Source organism: Dipodomys merriami, unplaced genomic scaffold, assembly GCF_024711535.1.
Source record: "Dipodomys merriami isolate MVZ:Mamm:240054 unplaced genomic scaffold, mDipMer1.0.p SCAF_6, whole genome shotgun sequence".
Lineage (NCBI taxonomy): Eukaryota > Metazoa > Chordata > Mammalia > Rodentia > Heteromyidae > Dipodomys > Dipodomys merriami.
The window spans coordinates 66,126,843-66,141,550 of NW_027206179.1; the positions used below are offsets into that span (position 1 = coordinate 66,126,843).

General features: G+C 43.4%; 2 protein-coding genes across 5 annotated transcripts in view; one reads left to right on the top strand and one right to left on the bottom strand.

Moving 5' to 3' along the window:
* The window catches only part of Polr1d (RNA polymerase I and III subunit D), a 50,670-nt gene extending 42,153 nt beyond the window's left edge, over nucleotides 1–8,517 (bottom strand). The window contains exons 1-2 of one of the 3 annotated variants that reach the window (XM_070003071.1): nucleotides 8,170–8,255; nucleotides 1,742–1,842 (exon numbers count right to left, since the gene is read on the bottom strand). In XM_070003071.1, the coding sequence (XP_069859172.1) occupies nucleotides 1,742–1,764 (23 nt within the window). In that variant the 5' untranslated portion in view covers nucleotides 1,765–1,842; nucleotides 8,170–8,255. Of the gene's footprint in view, nucleotides 1–1,741; nucleotides 1,843–8,155 lie in introns of all 3 variants that reach the window. The other 2 variants (XM_070003069.1, XM_070003070.1) reach the window with 2 other exon arrangements.
* Nucleotides 8,518–9,612: 1,095 nt separating this feature from the next.
* The window catches only part of Lnx2 (ligand of numb-protein X 2), an 82,141-nt gene continuing 77,045 nt past the window's right edge, over nucleotides 9,613–14,708 (top strand). For both annotated transcript variants that reach the window (XM_070003068.1, XM_070003065.1), the window contains exon 1: nucleotides 9,613–9,830. The gene's annotated coding sequence lies outside the window, so the exon portion shown is untranslated. The remainder of the gene's footprint in view (nucleotides 9,831–14,708) is intronic.

Genomic DNA, 14,708 nt, shown 5'->3' on the forward strand with positions numbered 1-14,708 from the left:
TAGGATAAAAGCTGATGGAGATAACAATGTTAAAGGCTCTTTGGAACAGAAAAGGCAGAAATGAAAGCGAACATATATTAAGCATAACCACCTTTACTTGGGCTCTCTAAGATGCGTATTATCCCCAACTCCCACAAGGTAGGCATGGTTACTTGCACACTCAAGAGTCTGTCTCCGGGCTGGGAAGATGGCTCAGTGGTAGAGCGCTTGGCTTGCATGCCTAAGGCCCTGGGTTCGATTCCTCAGCACCACATAAGCAAAATGAAAAAAGCCGGAAGTGGCGCTGTGGCTCAAGTGGTAGAGCGCTAGCCTTGAGCTGAAGAGCTGAGGGACAGTGCCCAGGCCCAGAGTTCAGGCCCCACGACCGGAAGGAAAAAAAAAAAAAAGAGTCTGTCTCCTTGAAGCTTGTTTGGTGGCTTGTTACTTGAGTCCACAAATGTAAGCCAAATGTACCAATGTCATTACAAACGATCAGTCCCTACAGTTTTCCCTTCCTTTTGTATTCCTGATATTAATTATGAATATGTGTATATGTTCACTTCTGAATATGTGTTAAGGAAAGCCTACTGTATGATGATCCAATTTTTAGGGGCTAGGGATAGTGGCAAATAAGGACTAAGTCCTTGTCTTTGGGGAACTTATATTTAAATGGAGTTAACATTGAACAAAATTAAAATACGTTAGTTACCAATGACCTTGATGAAGGAACAGCAAGGAAAGGGTATAGAAAATGATGGAAAATTTTCTGAGGGACCACATGCTATTTCAGGGAAGGTAATTATGGCAGGCAGCCTCTGTTGGCCTCATGACTGTGGCTGGACACATGGGTCCATAGCTAACAAACAGAATAGAGCAGAATGACAGGATGTCACTGCTGTGATTAGTCATTTTGGTCTTGTGTTCTCTAATTCTCTTGAATAGCTTGCTCTGGGAGAAGCCAGCTTAGCTTCCTTTATTGGAGATGGACTCTTACAGACTTTTCTGCCAGGACTGGCCAGAAACTGCAATCCTCCTAATCTCAGCAGCTCATATAGTTTAAATGGCAGGCATGAGCCACTGCACTCAGCTATAGGCCGAGAAGAGGATCTCATGAATTTTTCTGACTAGGCTGGTCTCAAATCTTGATCCTCCAGACCTTAGCCTTCCAAGTAGCTAGGATTATAGACATGCTCCACTGGCACCTGGCTAATATTTGCTCTTAATAGTACCCAGTAAAGTAGGGGTTACTATTTACTCAATTTTATAGATATGGAGAAAAGCTATGCCACTCAATCATTTACAATCTAAGATTTGTCAAAGTCAAAGGAACTCTAGTCTTGAGTCACCACTCTGATACTGAAATACATATACTACTACTCTGAAAAAGAGGTAGCTAGAAAGTCTTTGCTCTTGAAAAAAGAAAAGAAAGAAATCCCAAACCTATATAGCGCTGTTTAAAGGCAACAAATCTAGCCTCTGCCTCATTAGATGATCTAGACTGTTTGGTTTTCTCATCTAGTCCTTTTTAATATAATTGTTGAAATATTACCTAGTTTTGTTTTGTTTCTAGGTCCAACACAAGTCAAAAGAGTAAAACAGACAGACATCCTGGTAGTTTTTCTATCTGACATATGTGTAACAAATAGGCTATTTTTGAGGAATGGGAATTATTAGGAAAAAATATCAATATATTCTGTTTTATGTAGTTTCATGCTCAGTGACCTAGATTGAGTCCTGACTTCCCTCTCAACATTCCACATACCTGGCACCGCACCAGGTAGCCATCTGCTACAGAACTTGCTTTTCCTTCCTTATCTTGATTCTTTGGGAAGATTATGAATGTTCCAGCAGAATCTTAATTTCCTTTTGAAAAGAGCAGAAAGCCAGTCCAATTATCTCTGATTTTTATCTATTAATAGAAATATTATTTCAAGTTTTTTTTCTTAAAAGCTTTAACAGGTTGGGACTCTACCACATAAGGGCTCTCAAATGTATATTATAATGCTCCATTAAGCTAAATAGAGCTAAAAACCACAGAATCGACTAAGGATTTATTTGTTCAAAGTTTTCACCTAAGAATATTTATAAACCAATCAATCTGTTCGAACATAATGAGTAATACTACAATAATAACAGCACTAATGAACATAGCAAGAAAGGACTCCATAAAAAAGTAACTCCAAAAGCAAATCCAATACCACAAAAGAACAATTTTAAGTAAAAAAAAACCCTAAAATAACAAAAAACCCAGAGTCATGTAATTGCAACATTATTTACAATACCTAAAATATGGAATCAACCCAGATACCCCCTTCAGTGAATGAATGGATCAAGAACATGTTGTATATATACACAATGGAATTCTATGTTTCCATTAGAAAAAATGACACTGCCCCATTCATAAGGAAATGGAAAAATGTGGAAAAAATCATATTAAGCCAGATCCAAAGAAATACAAGCTGCATGGTTTCCCTCATTTGTAATAACTAGAATATGTCTAGGATATTCTTAGAAGAGGGCTACAATAGCTCAATAGCTATGTGCAGATATGACCATATAAAATGTTTATCTAAATGAACTCCAAGAAATGGAAACAAAGGTTTTTTTTTTTTTTTAAATTGTACTGTTTGTAGTTATTTCCTTTTTCTTTCTTTTTTCCCTTTTATTCCCTGATGCCACTGTTTTTGATTTCTGTACCTTTTGTCTTTATATAAGTTATCTGATTTGGGGAAGGGAAAAGGAATCACAGAAACAGTGGGACAAAGGGTGAACCAATGCAACAGTGATACTCACTAGACACTATGTTGGAAATGAACTTTACAACATAGGGGTGAAGGGAATCAGGAGGGGAAAAAGTGGGAGAAAATGAGGCAGTGGGTAACACTGTTCAAAAACAAAACTACTCATTACCTGACTTATAAATACATAAAAGTAATTACAGTAATATAAAGTTAGGTACTAAGTTCCACATACACACTTTAGAACTACCAAATTTATTCTTTTCACTCAAAATTTTCATTGCTGAATAACTTTTTTGTGTGTATGTGTGCCAATACTGGGGCTTAAACCATGGCCAGGTCTCTCCTTGACCTTCTTGCTCAAGGCTAGTACTCTACCACTTGAACCACAGCTCCACTTCCAGCTTTTTCCAGTAGTTTAGTGGAGAGAAGAGTCTTATTGACTTTCCTACTCAGGCTGGCTTCAAACTGTGATCCTGAGATCTCAGCCTCTTGAGTAGCTAGAATTACAGGCATGAGCCATCAGTGCCTAGCTTCTAATTTCATCTTAAAAAAAAAAAAAATCTGGCTGGCACTGGTGGCTCACACCTGTAATCCTAGCTACTGAGTAGGCAGAGATCTCAGGATCATGGTTCAAAGCCAGCCTGGCAGAAAAGTCCATGAGACTCTTATCTCCACTTAACCACTAGAAAACCAATCTGAACTGCAAAGGGCTAAGATTTAGAATACATCTTTGAAAACAGACTGGTAGGTTTGAGTAAAATACCCTGGGATCCCAGTTTGAAGGATGTGATAAAGACCTGTCTAAAATGATCTTAACCAAAAAGATCCTTTTAATTAGTGGTCTGAAGATTATCTTATTAACATGTTTAAGGGAAATGAAAATAAGGGTGGGAAATTGTGGGCCTTGGAACCTGAAATGACTTCGTATTCTTAGAAGGTAAGATACTTCAGATCAGTACTGCACAGATAACTTTTCTTTTGGTTGGTCATGGGGCTTGAACTCTGGGTTTGGGTGCTGTCCCTGCGCTCTTCAGCTCAAGGCCAGTGCTCTACCGCTGGAGCCACAGCACTACTTCCGGTTTTCTAGTGGTTTATTGGAGACAATAGTCTCACGGACTTTTCTGCCCGGGCTGGCTTTGAACCGCGATCCTCAGATCTTGGCCTACTGAGTAGCTAGGATTACAGGTGTGAGCCACCCGCGCCTGGCTTGCACAGACCATTTCTTATGCAGATACCTGTTCATCTCTACAGTTTTTTTTTTTCATGAACTTGTTTTATTCCAATTAATTAAGAGCACTTAGATGTTATGGCTATCTGCAATTTATAAATAACTAGTTTATAAAGTGCTTTGAAAATGGAAAGTGCTAGGTAAGTACTCAGAATTATTGTGCATTAAAAGCCTTTGGTATATAATCATCTTCTTTAATGATTGGCTCTTTAAAGGTACTTTTAAAGCTGAACAGAATTTCTGATTTTGAATCATTTATTTTGAGCAAATCAAATTTATTATAGAGCAAATCAGATAGTGACCAAGTGACTTTTTTGTTTTATAAGTATGATTCATGCTCATCTCCCTTCTCCTTTCTTAGACCAATTCATCCTTCCCCACAGACTTCATGCAACCATTCTTTCTACACATGAGACTCTTGGTTATCCTATCTCCCCTGCCCTGTTTTCTCTCTTCACTTCTCTGAAAGTGTGTTGCATGAACCTGAGAGTTCTCTTTGCTTAGTACGCTAAGCAGCTCTATCCCATCTTCAGTTCCTCAAAATATGAGTTTATTTAGGACCTTTGTGCATACATATCCTTCAGCATGCATTTTCTGTTCACACCACACAGCCAGGTCCTCCTTTTCCTATAATACTAGGAAGATCTTCCCTAACTTCTGTGCCAAAATAGATTCTATCTTGAACCATGTTCCTCCTACAATGTATAATCTCTAAGGACAGGACTGATGGTCCTTACCCACTACAATACCTATCCTCAAGGTCTTGTACAAATTAAAGACTCAATAACACAGAAATACTTTGTTTTTTCTTCTTGATGGTATTAGGGTTTAGACTCAGGAACTCTTTGTTAGGCAGATTGAGTTGAGTCACAGTCCTAGATCTCTTATTTATTTTTCAGTTAGTGTCTTAAGTTTTTGCTCTTGGTCATCCTCAGACCACAATCCTACTTACCTACATACTGGGATCACAACTGAAATAGTACGGCTTACCTTTTTGCTAGGTTAGCCTTGCTTACAGGCATGAACTGCTGTGGCTGGCCTCAATTTTTTTTTTTAAATAAGTGGATAGAACATGGATAAAGTAGGCTTTACACAGAATAAGAGGCCAAATCTCAGTGACTGCAAGGCTAAATGCCTTACCTACCTACATAGGTTCATTTAGTATTTACTAAGTGCCTAATACTGTCAAATACTGTTATTTATAGGTACCAGAACCACATCAATAAGCCAGTTAGTATAGCGACAGACAATGTAAGCACTAACAAGAGCACAGTAAATAGCATAATTAGGAAAGACAGAATGTAATCACATCACATAGAAGTACCAACACTTGGCTGGCAAGTCAGAAATTAAGTTTGGTAGTAAATATAAGGTCTGCCCCAGGAAGGCCGAACAATCTCCACCCAGTACCTGCGTAACTGCCACACCTGAAGACAGTCACCTCCCCATCCTTGGTCACACCCTGGGCTGCCCCCTGTCATACCTCCATCAGACTGAGGGAGGGTTCAGAGCCCTGAGGTCACATCCACATCCATCTCCCTTCCCCCTTCCCTACTTAAACCCAGGCAGGACCTTAGCTCCTCCTTTGGCCTTGTACTTCTGCACCATGCGTGGTGGGGCAGCAGTTCTGTAATACAATAAACTTCTCTTCCTGCCTGATTACCACAGGGTATTCTCTTTATTGGCTACTTAATCAAATCTACCTATTTAATTTACCTAACAGTAAAATGCTCCAAGAAGAGGAAGTGCATCAAGGCTCAGAGCACAGAAGGGGGGGAGGGTGTGCTTGGGCTTAAGGTTTAACAAATATTTAGGGTGATAGGATAGTTATGAAACAAGGTTGAAGAAAGGTAGAACAAATGGCTGGCTCTTTGATGTGATTCACGAATGTTTCTCCCACAAATTATTTTCCTTCTTGTCCTTACTTTCAAATAATGTGGCTTCTCTGTAACCCTAGGCTATACTAAAGACATGTATCTAGTAACTGAAAATGTTACTTGGCTACCCCAATATTCTCCATCAAAAAAATCCCCAAACAAACAAACAAAAAAAATCAAAATATTTTGGCTTATTCAGGTAATGACTAAATATATCATTAGTGTTCTGAATTCAACCATAAACTTGATATCTAGCCTATAAATGCCACCAAGATGGAGCTTGACACCATCTAAAACTCTGACACAAAACCAGAATTTTCAAAAATCTCTCAAATTATTTCATCTGTGCCCAATCAACCAATCACAGCAATGGACATAATTCTCATTACTAAAAATGATGTCTATCAAGACAAGTCCTCATTCCAACCTTCTTTCCTTGTTTTTAAAACTAGTCTATTCGGGGCTGGGAAGTTGGCTCAGTGGTAGAGCGCTTGCCTTGCATGCCTGAGGCCCTGGGTTCGATTCCTCAGCACCACATAAGCAAAAAGAAAAAAGCCGGAAGTGGCGTTATAGCTCAAGTGGTAGAGCACTAGCCTTGAGCTGAAGAGCTGAGGGACAGTGCTCAGGCCCAGAGTTCAGGCCCCACAACCGGACCAAAAAATAAAATAAAATAAAATAAAAAAAAAATAAAACTAGTCTATTCAACTGTACCTCCCCTTTTACCACCAGCCCAACAGACAGGAATGATTACTTTTACTTCCCAAGATCACTTTTATTGGCTCTTTTCTCAGTTTCCTCATTTCAATATTGGCTCAATTAAGAAGGGGGGAACCACTAATCTTTGAGGATCATTGGTTGCAAGGAATAGAAACCACTCAAACTACTTTAAAGAAAAGAGGGAATTTATTAGGTGAATACACAGGTTCTTGCAGAGATTCCAACAGCTTCAATTGCGCAACAGCTATAGAATCACATCTTTCTGAAGGCTAGAGCATGCTGCAATCATAAACTTCTAATTCTGGGTTCTGCATGACCATGAGGATAGTCCCCCTTGTATTCTGCAAAAGGGACTAGAATGTGGATTCATTTTTGCTTGCCTTTTGATTCTTATAGTCCTTTATGCTGGCCTCAAACTTGTCAAGTACATGCTGGCAGACATTCATGAGCTCATTCAAGCCTTTCTGAAATGGCTCAACAGCTGGCAGAGCACCTCGAGTCTGAATGCGCAAATTAATTTTGCTCTCTGAAGGATGGGTTGTAGTATAACCACAAAATTCCACTTCTGGGTTCTTCATGATCATATAACGTAGAGAATTTCCTAAGGTATGGTCTTCCTCGTGCAATACAAATGTCACACAGTGTCTATCTGATCCAGCTGCCTGGACCATTTCCAGGGCTGTCTTCCTCTCGCCTTCAGCCATTGAGGTCTTCAATCCAGACATTTTTCTACACACATAGTTTTTATAAAAATGAGATAATACTCGATATTGTAGCTATCTTTTTTTCATATATTAAATCGTAATTGGGACACATTACTCTAATCCATTTCAATTAGATAAGCCTCTCATTTTCCTGCCTCTACCCATTAAAAACTTAACCATCTCCAATTCCTCCCTAATCCGTTAGACTACCCACATTGGCCACAGGGGAATCTTCTCAGAAAACCTTAAATATTTGCAAAACTATTATTTTAGTAGAGTCACGTGAAAGGATTAGAAAAGGGTGGGCCCTGCTGGAAGGTGAAGGGGGAGTTAGTGGGTAGGCAGAGAAGAACACAGAGGACTTCAGTACGAAAACAGAAACTACAGATCATCAACTACGGTTTTCATTTGCAAGAGGTAAGGACACTGCGAGAACGTGGAAGATGTGAACCAGAGACTAGCAAGAGGGAGAAAAATAACTCAGCGAAGAGCAGCTTTACAGCCAGCTGTACAAAACAGGACCATAAGTGGTAAAGAGACTAAGGCTAAACTCAACATGCCAAGGTGCCCCTGGCACGGTGTGGGACTTTACACCAGGCAGTTCTAATGGGGTTGGGCAGCTTGGGACCTAACTCTGGCTGCTCAGTTTGTATTCCGCCCCCCCCACCCCCGATAACTAAAGGGCCCTGGGGAATATCTCTCGGTATACTCATCCCTATCTACCCCCTGCTTCTCCCCATTCAGCCACGCTCCTCCCCTCCCCGCCCTCCCCCCTTCTCAACGCCTACGCGATCAGGCCTTCCAGCCAGGCCGAGCCAGGCCGCGTGCCCCTCCGCCACCCGCGGTCCTCACCCGGCGCGACTCCTCTCCTCCCCCCCCTCCTCACCGCCCCGCTCCGCTTCCACCTGCCTCTTGGCCGTTACCTCTCCAGCTCCTGGTCCTCTTCCATCGCGGGGGCGATTTCCTGGATCCTCAGGTGGTACGAAAGGAAAGGAAGCTCTGTCCCATAACACCAAACGTGCGGGAGAAGCAGGAAGGATGAACGACCCACCGAAGGAGCGGAAGACGGAAGAAGCGGGGCGGAGCCGCAGCGGCGCGGCAGGGCCCAGCGGAGGGGCGGGGCGTAGAGGCCCCGCCCTAAGCTCCGCCCCCGGTGCGAAAGAAGGCGCGCGCGGCGCGGCGGGGGGCAGCCAGCCAGACCCAACGTGGGCGCAGAGGATCCGGGGTCCAGCCCCACCCTCTACACCGCCCCACATCCCCCACCTCTCCCATCCGGGGCGCGGACTTTCTGGCTTGTATAGGCTTGGGGACTCAAGTCTCCCGTACCTTTCTCAGGTGGTAGCGAAAGGGGCGGAGCCTCACCTGCCGCTTCCCAAATCACCTTCCTCCTTAAATTTGGAGTCGGGCCTGTTTCTGACTTGCTTTGCTGGAGCCCTGGGGGACGGTGGTACCCTCGGATTGGCACTGCCTAGGATCCGAGTCTTTTAAGGAACCTGTCATTCGTGGGACACCAGCCTCAGGTTATAGTTGCGCCATACACCTTGCTAAAGGAGAGGGCTATTTGCGAGATGAATTAACTAACAATGCTGTTGTCAGGTGGTACTGATTTCACTGAGATTCCTGAAGCTGGACCTCTCTACTGGGCCGAACGGCAGCTTCGGGGAACAGAGCAAGAGTTTGGGAGGAAAGCACACCCCATTGCCTTCTTTCCCTGCTCTGAACCTTCCCATTCCCGGAGCACGTCCTCCTCGCGGTGGGATCCTCGAACCTGCACCAGCGGGACCTCCCTTTCACCTTTTCCTGCAGGTGCCTCAGCCCCGCGGCCACCTTTCCCCACCCGCCGCGCTCGGCGACCTCCTCAGGACCTGCCCTCTCCATACCTGCAAGTGCTCATCCCCGGTGATCAGCCTATCCTCCTTCCCCGCCCTTCTTGACCCCCGGCCAGCCCGTCCCTGTCCTACTCCAGCTGTCATCTCTCCCAACACACCTACATTTCTGCTTTCCTACGCCACCTGTTCTCCCCTACTCTACCCCAGGCTCCTGTAGCTGTCTCCCCTCCACCCCCACAGCCCCCTTCATCCCTCTCCACACAGCTGTTCCACCCTCCCCGCGGCGGTCGCGGCTGTGCGTAGACACTTCTGGAGCTTCTTCAGCTAAAGGAATCAGGCGAGCGGCGGGGACAGCCCAGAGCGGTGGGGGAGGGCAGGGAGCGAGGGGCGGAGTCGGCTCACTCTAACTCGGGAGTGACGGCCCGCCCCCTGAGCGCTCAGATAGGCGAAGCCGCCTCTGTCCCGCCCTACGCCGCTGTCTATTGGTCCAGGTGCGTGTCGGGTTGGGCCCCTTGGCTCCGGCGCTCGCCCCCGGGAAGGCAGCAGGGGCGGTTGAGAAGTGAAGTCTTGGCCAGAGTTTGCTTCTTGCCAGGAAATCCGCGGCGGCGGCGGCGGTGGTGGCGGCGGCGAGTCCCGGCAGAGCGGAGCCTCCGGGCTGGCTCTTGGCTCTCCCTCCGCGAGTCCCGGAGAGCGGGAGCCGGCCCTGGACTGCGGTACCGTGCGCGGTGTGCGCCCCGGGCAGCCGCGGTTTCCCGGTGAGTAACTTTGCCCGTCCGCTCCGCGCTGCCCTCTCGCCGGCTGCGGGCAGCCGCCTCAGGTGCGGGCGGCGGCGGGGTGTGGGGCAGCGCCGCGCCCCAGGAGGCGGCCGGAGCGGCGCCGCTGCCCGCCTGGTGCCGCCGACCTCCGCGGTTCGCCTGGCTCTCCCGGGCTGCGGGGGGCCGCGTGGACCGGGTGCCAGGCTGGAAGCGGCGCTACCATGCGCCCTGTGCCCGCCGCCGCCGGTCGGCGCGTGGAGGGCGGACGGGGTGGGGTGGGGTGGGGTGGGGTGGGCGGCCTGGCTGTTAGTATTAGTGGTTCCGGCCGCTGGTTGCAGATCTTGGCGTCGTTTGATTTTCAGGGAAGAGGAGCGGTGGGATGAGTGTCTTTAACATTTCTTTTTGCGTGTGTGTGTGTGTGTGTGTGTGTGTGTGTGTGTGTGTGTGTGTGTGTGTGTGTGTGTGTGTGTGTGTGTGTGTATTTAGGAATGAGTGGCGCTAGGTGCCTTCGTCTTGGATTTTGTTCTCTTTGGAAGGGATGGGGAGACGGTCTGATCGTCCCAGACTGTTGCCTGAAAATTCTTTTTCCTAGGCTGAAAGAGAGTGGGAGAGAGATTGACATCTTCCCAGGAGTAAATTTCAACATGTAGATCTTGATTTGGAAGCGTTTGCACACAAAGCACCACTCGGGAAATTCATCACTGCTTTTCAGAGCTTTGTGCCACGCGTTTTAGATAAGGATTTGAATGTGTGTGACACGTAAGATTTTTTGTGTGTGTATGCTTCAGCTTACATTTAATATTATGGATCTAGACATTTGTTTTCTGCTAGGATCCAAAGTACATCTGGGCATGGGCTTTACTTTAAAAAAACAAAATAAAACAAAACCAACACAGGGCTTGAGAAATGAAACCAAGTGGAGCCCCTGGTAAGTGCAGTTGGAGCAAACAGTTGTGAGCTCTAGTTTATTGGAACTGCCTTCGCTTTAAAAATTTCACATTCTTGTAGCAGCAATTCTTACTTGGAAATTGGCCTTCTTCCCAGGACAGATTTTAATTTTTCTCTTGTGTGTACTGTGACACAGCACTGATGAAGTTGGATCTGAGAAGATCAATTTAATTCTTTTTACTTTGATAGATTTGATTCCCCTCTCCCCTACACATTTAGAGAAAGGATTTTGGCAGGTAAAGAAGGAAGTGAGGAAGTGGGGATCTAGTGTCCTGTTTGGCTTGTCAAAGCTTTGTTGTGCCAGGAATAACATTTTTTGCCTTTTTAGCCTGCCCCAAGTCCCACATGTGAGTTTTCCCACAGGAGTAAAATTCAGGCCACACTAGAACCACAGTAGAATGACATTACTTGCATGCCAACCAGCTTCTGTATTAACATTCTTATTCTGTGTCTAGTTCTTCTTACCAAATTTATAATGGCTTCATTAACTATTTAGCCAATCATAAAGTGCCTCCTGCGTGCCAGGGTCACTTTTTGCCCCTAGTTGCTCAGAGTCCCTTATGAAAGCTGATTCTATTAACTACCTTTAAAAGTAGTTTGTGTTCAAAGTGCTGTGGGAACATGAAAGATTATTTTTCTGCCTGGGCTTTGTTAGAGAATGTCTCACATAGGCACTCTTCAGATTGATGTGGAATTTTGCCAGGTACATTCTATATGCATAGGTCTTTAGGGTATTGCCAGATCTACATCTGGTTTGTCTGGCACTCAGGGTTCTGGGCTGAAATAGTCAGGGACTACTGATACCCATATGAAAGCACATGGCACTCGGCCTTGCCTTCGGTACGTGTTCAGATATTTATTGAACTGACTAGAGAAAAAAAATGAAGTATTTTGTACAGACATTTGGACTTGAGCCAGTCAAGTGACACAGAGCTGCCAATTTTAAGCAGGAGAATGTCACGATAACATCTACATTCCAGAAAGATATCTCCAGCAGTCTGGAAGATGGTGGGGTTCCAGAAGGGAGGTAGGGAGACAAAGTTGATGGCTCTCACAGGTAAGGGGAAGTGCTTAAGGATCTCTTATTTAGGTTATCTGGCTTTGAACAGTCTTTGTCCTCTTTTCATCTCATAAGGCTTGGAGACTTGAAGAAAGTGTATAAATTATTTAGAATAATGCCTGATACATAGTAAAGACTTAGTGCTGTCCTGTGTGAAGGCAGTGGGAAGAGAGATGATGAGGCATTTAGGAGGTTATGACTGGGAAGCTAAACTAGTAAGTGACTAGAAAGGATTAATGAGAGGGATGATGGGGCATAGCACATGCAACATGTATACCAGTTAAGTTGGCTGTGGAGTCAGAATGGGTTAAATTCTAATTCTTTCATTTACCCTTAGAATGACTATGACCACGAGATTGTTGAATCCCTAATATTTAGGAAATAGTCATAATACTTGTTTAGTAGGGTTTAAGGATTAGGTGAAATTACGCATGTAATGCCTTTGGCACAGTACTTGGTGTGTCACAAGTGCTCAATAAATATTAGTTGTTCCTTTCATGGTGATGATATTAGTGACTTAGTGGAATGTTGGAGGCTGTCAGGAATAGTTAAAAATAATTGTCATTAGAGACAGAGAAAGGAAAATAAGTTCAATTTGGGACCAAACCAGTGGAGTGCTGTATGAATAGTTGAGATGTCTGTGATGCAGGAGTTAGGAAACAATGGACTCTGAAAAAGAGTTTATGTAAAGTCTTTGTACAGAGAGGTGTTGTAAACTCTATGGAAAAATTGGGGGAAGGGGAGGAAAACTATTGAGAAAAGGAAAGGTGGTAACTAGATTGGCTTCTCCCACTCTTCTTTCTAATTGCTTCCTACCCCTGCTCCCTAGTCTAAAAATATTTTGTTATGTAAAACCATTTAACTTTCCCCCTTGTTTCTAAAGCCACCTTTCCATATCCAAACCCAGCAAAGTTTCTAGAAATGAGACTTTCCAGAAGTATCATTTCACAGGTTAACTTTATTTAGGAAGCAGTGCAGGCTGAAAAAAAATATGTGTACCTCTTATGTGTAGAATTGTAGTTGTAGACAATCTGCACTGATGCACGGGGATCCTCTTAGAGGAACTGGGAGCTTTGTGAAACAGATTTCCTTTAGCTTTCCTATCATATGTTTATTTTTCTCAGAAAGTAGAAAGCAGTTTTAAAAAAAGCTGTTACATAAGTTTGGGTTGGTTGGGTTCAGGGGGAAAAACAGGCAATGAGATTAATGAGAACTTATTTAGAAGGAGTTTTAGAAAAGCATATGCCAATGATATATTATGACATCAATTATAAATTTCCCTGCTCCTGATAGATATTACAATAATAAATTGTCCTGTTTTTGTGATTGTGTATGTATTGTTGGGAGTAGAACTCTGGAACCCAGAGCCTTGGTGCCTGTTCATCAGGTGCTATATTACCAAGCTAAATCCCCATCTCAGTTAGTTATTTCAAAGAAGCAAATGTCATATTTTCTGTTTTTTAGGATATGTGCTTCTCAGAGCATAGATCCTATCTGTTTTGCTCACTGCAGAATAGCCAGGAACTTAGAGAAATAAATATTAATGTACACATAAATGAATGACTTAGATCCATTGGCTTTGATCTGTTTTGGCCCTATATGGGCCAACTCTTTAGAATAATCATTGGATAGAGAGGAAAAAAAGAGAATTGACCCAGTGAGGAAGCTTAAAGTACTTTGTGCTTACAAGAAGATAGAGGACCTATAACAGAATTGTTGGCTATCATGATTCAACAGTTTCAGTGCCAGATGCTATAATTATTTGCATATTCCATCCCTCCTCTTTTTCACATTTTACTGCCATAGTTGGGGGTGTAGTAAGGAGAAACTGACTTATATAGGGATATAACTTTGTTCGTAGGTAAACTGACAACAGCCACACTATAAATGTGTCCTCTCTGGATTATTAGAATTCCGGGGCAGAGTCTCTGAAGTCTTGATAAGGATAACTGGAAAGCTGGGACAGAGATGTGAGAAGATAGGATTTAAGCACAGTTTAACCTCTGTTTTTCTAGTCTGCAGATGATGGACTGTTAATCTGGTAGTCCTTCAGTGCAGACATCATAGGATGGAAAATTTGTTTTTTCTCAAAATTGGAATACACAGGAAGCCAGAAGCTGGTGACTTGTACCAGTATTCTGAGGATTGCAGTTCAAAGCCAACGTAGGCAGGTAAGTCTGTTAGACTCTTTTCTCCAATTAACAACCAAAAAGACAGAATTGGAGCTGTGGCTCAAGTGGTAGAGTGCCATTCTTGAATGAAAAAGCTAAGGATAGCATTCTGAGTTCAAGCCCAGTACTGGCACCAAAAGATAAAAATAATGAAGAATGCATAGGAGAAAGAAGAATAAAGGCAGAGAATGGGCAGGTAACATTAGCAAACAATAAGTGTATATTTCCCCCAAAAGCATATTAACTTGAAGTGTAAGGTAAAGGAATCTTTAATTTCTTTAATTCAAAGAATAATCTTAGAATTCTTTTATTATAATTGTGGAGTTCTGAATTCCTCAGGGTTTCATGCCTGCTGGGCAGGTATTCTACCCCTTGAGTTATTCTCCCAGGCCTTAGAATTCTTTTAAATAACAAAGTGCCCAAATGTTGACCATTGTGAAGCAATGTTTATAACCAAGTTTGTTTTATTTGAGGACCTATAATTTATGTAAAATTATAGTTTGCTGTAGTATTTCAAAGGCTCTATTAGGTATTGTTTTATGAATCAAAGACTGAGAAACATTCCTCTTCCCACCAAATCAGGAATTTGGCTGATAATTCTCATTTAAATCTCAGAATTAATTCTTTATCACAATTCTAATTATTAAACAAAATAAATTGGAGTTTTTCACCTAACTCTTCTTTAAATATCATGACTAA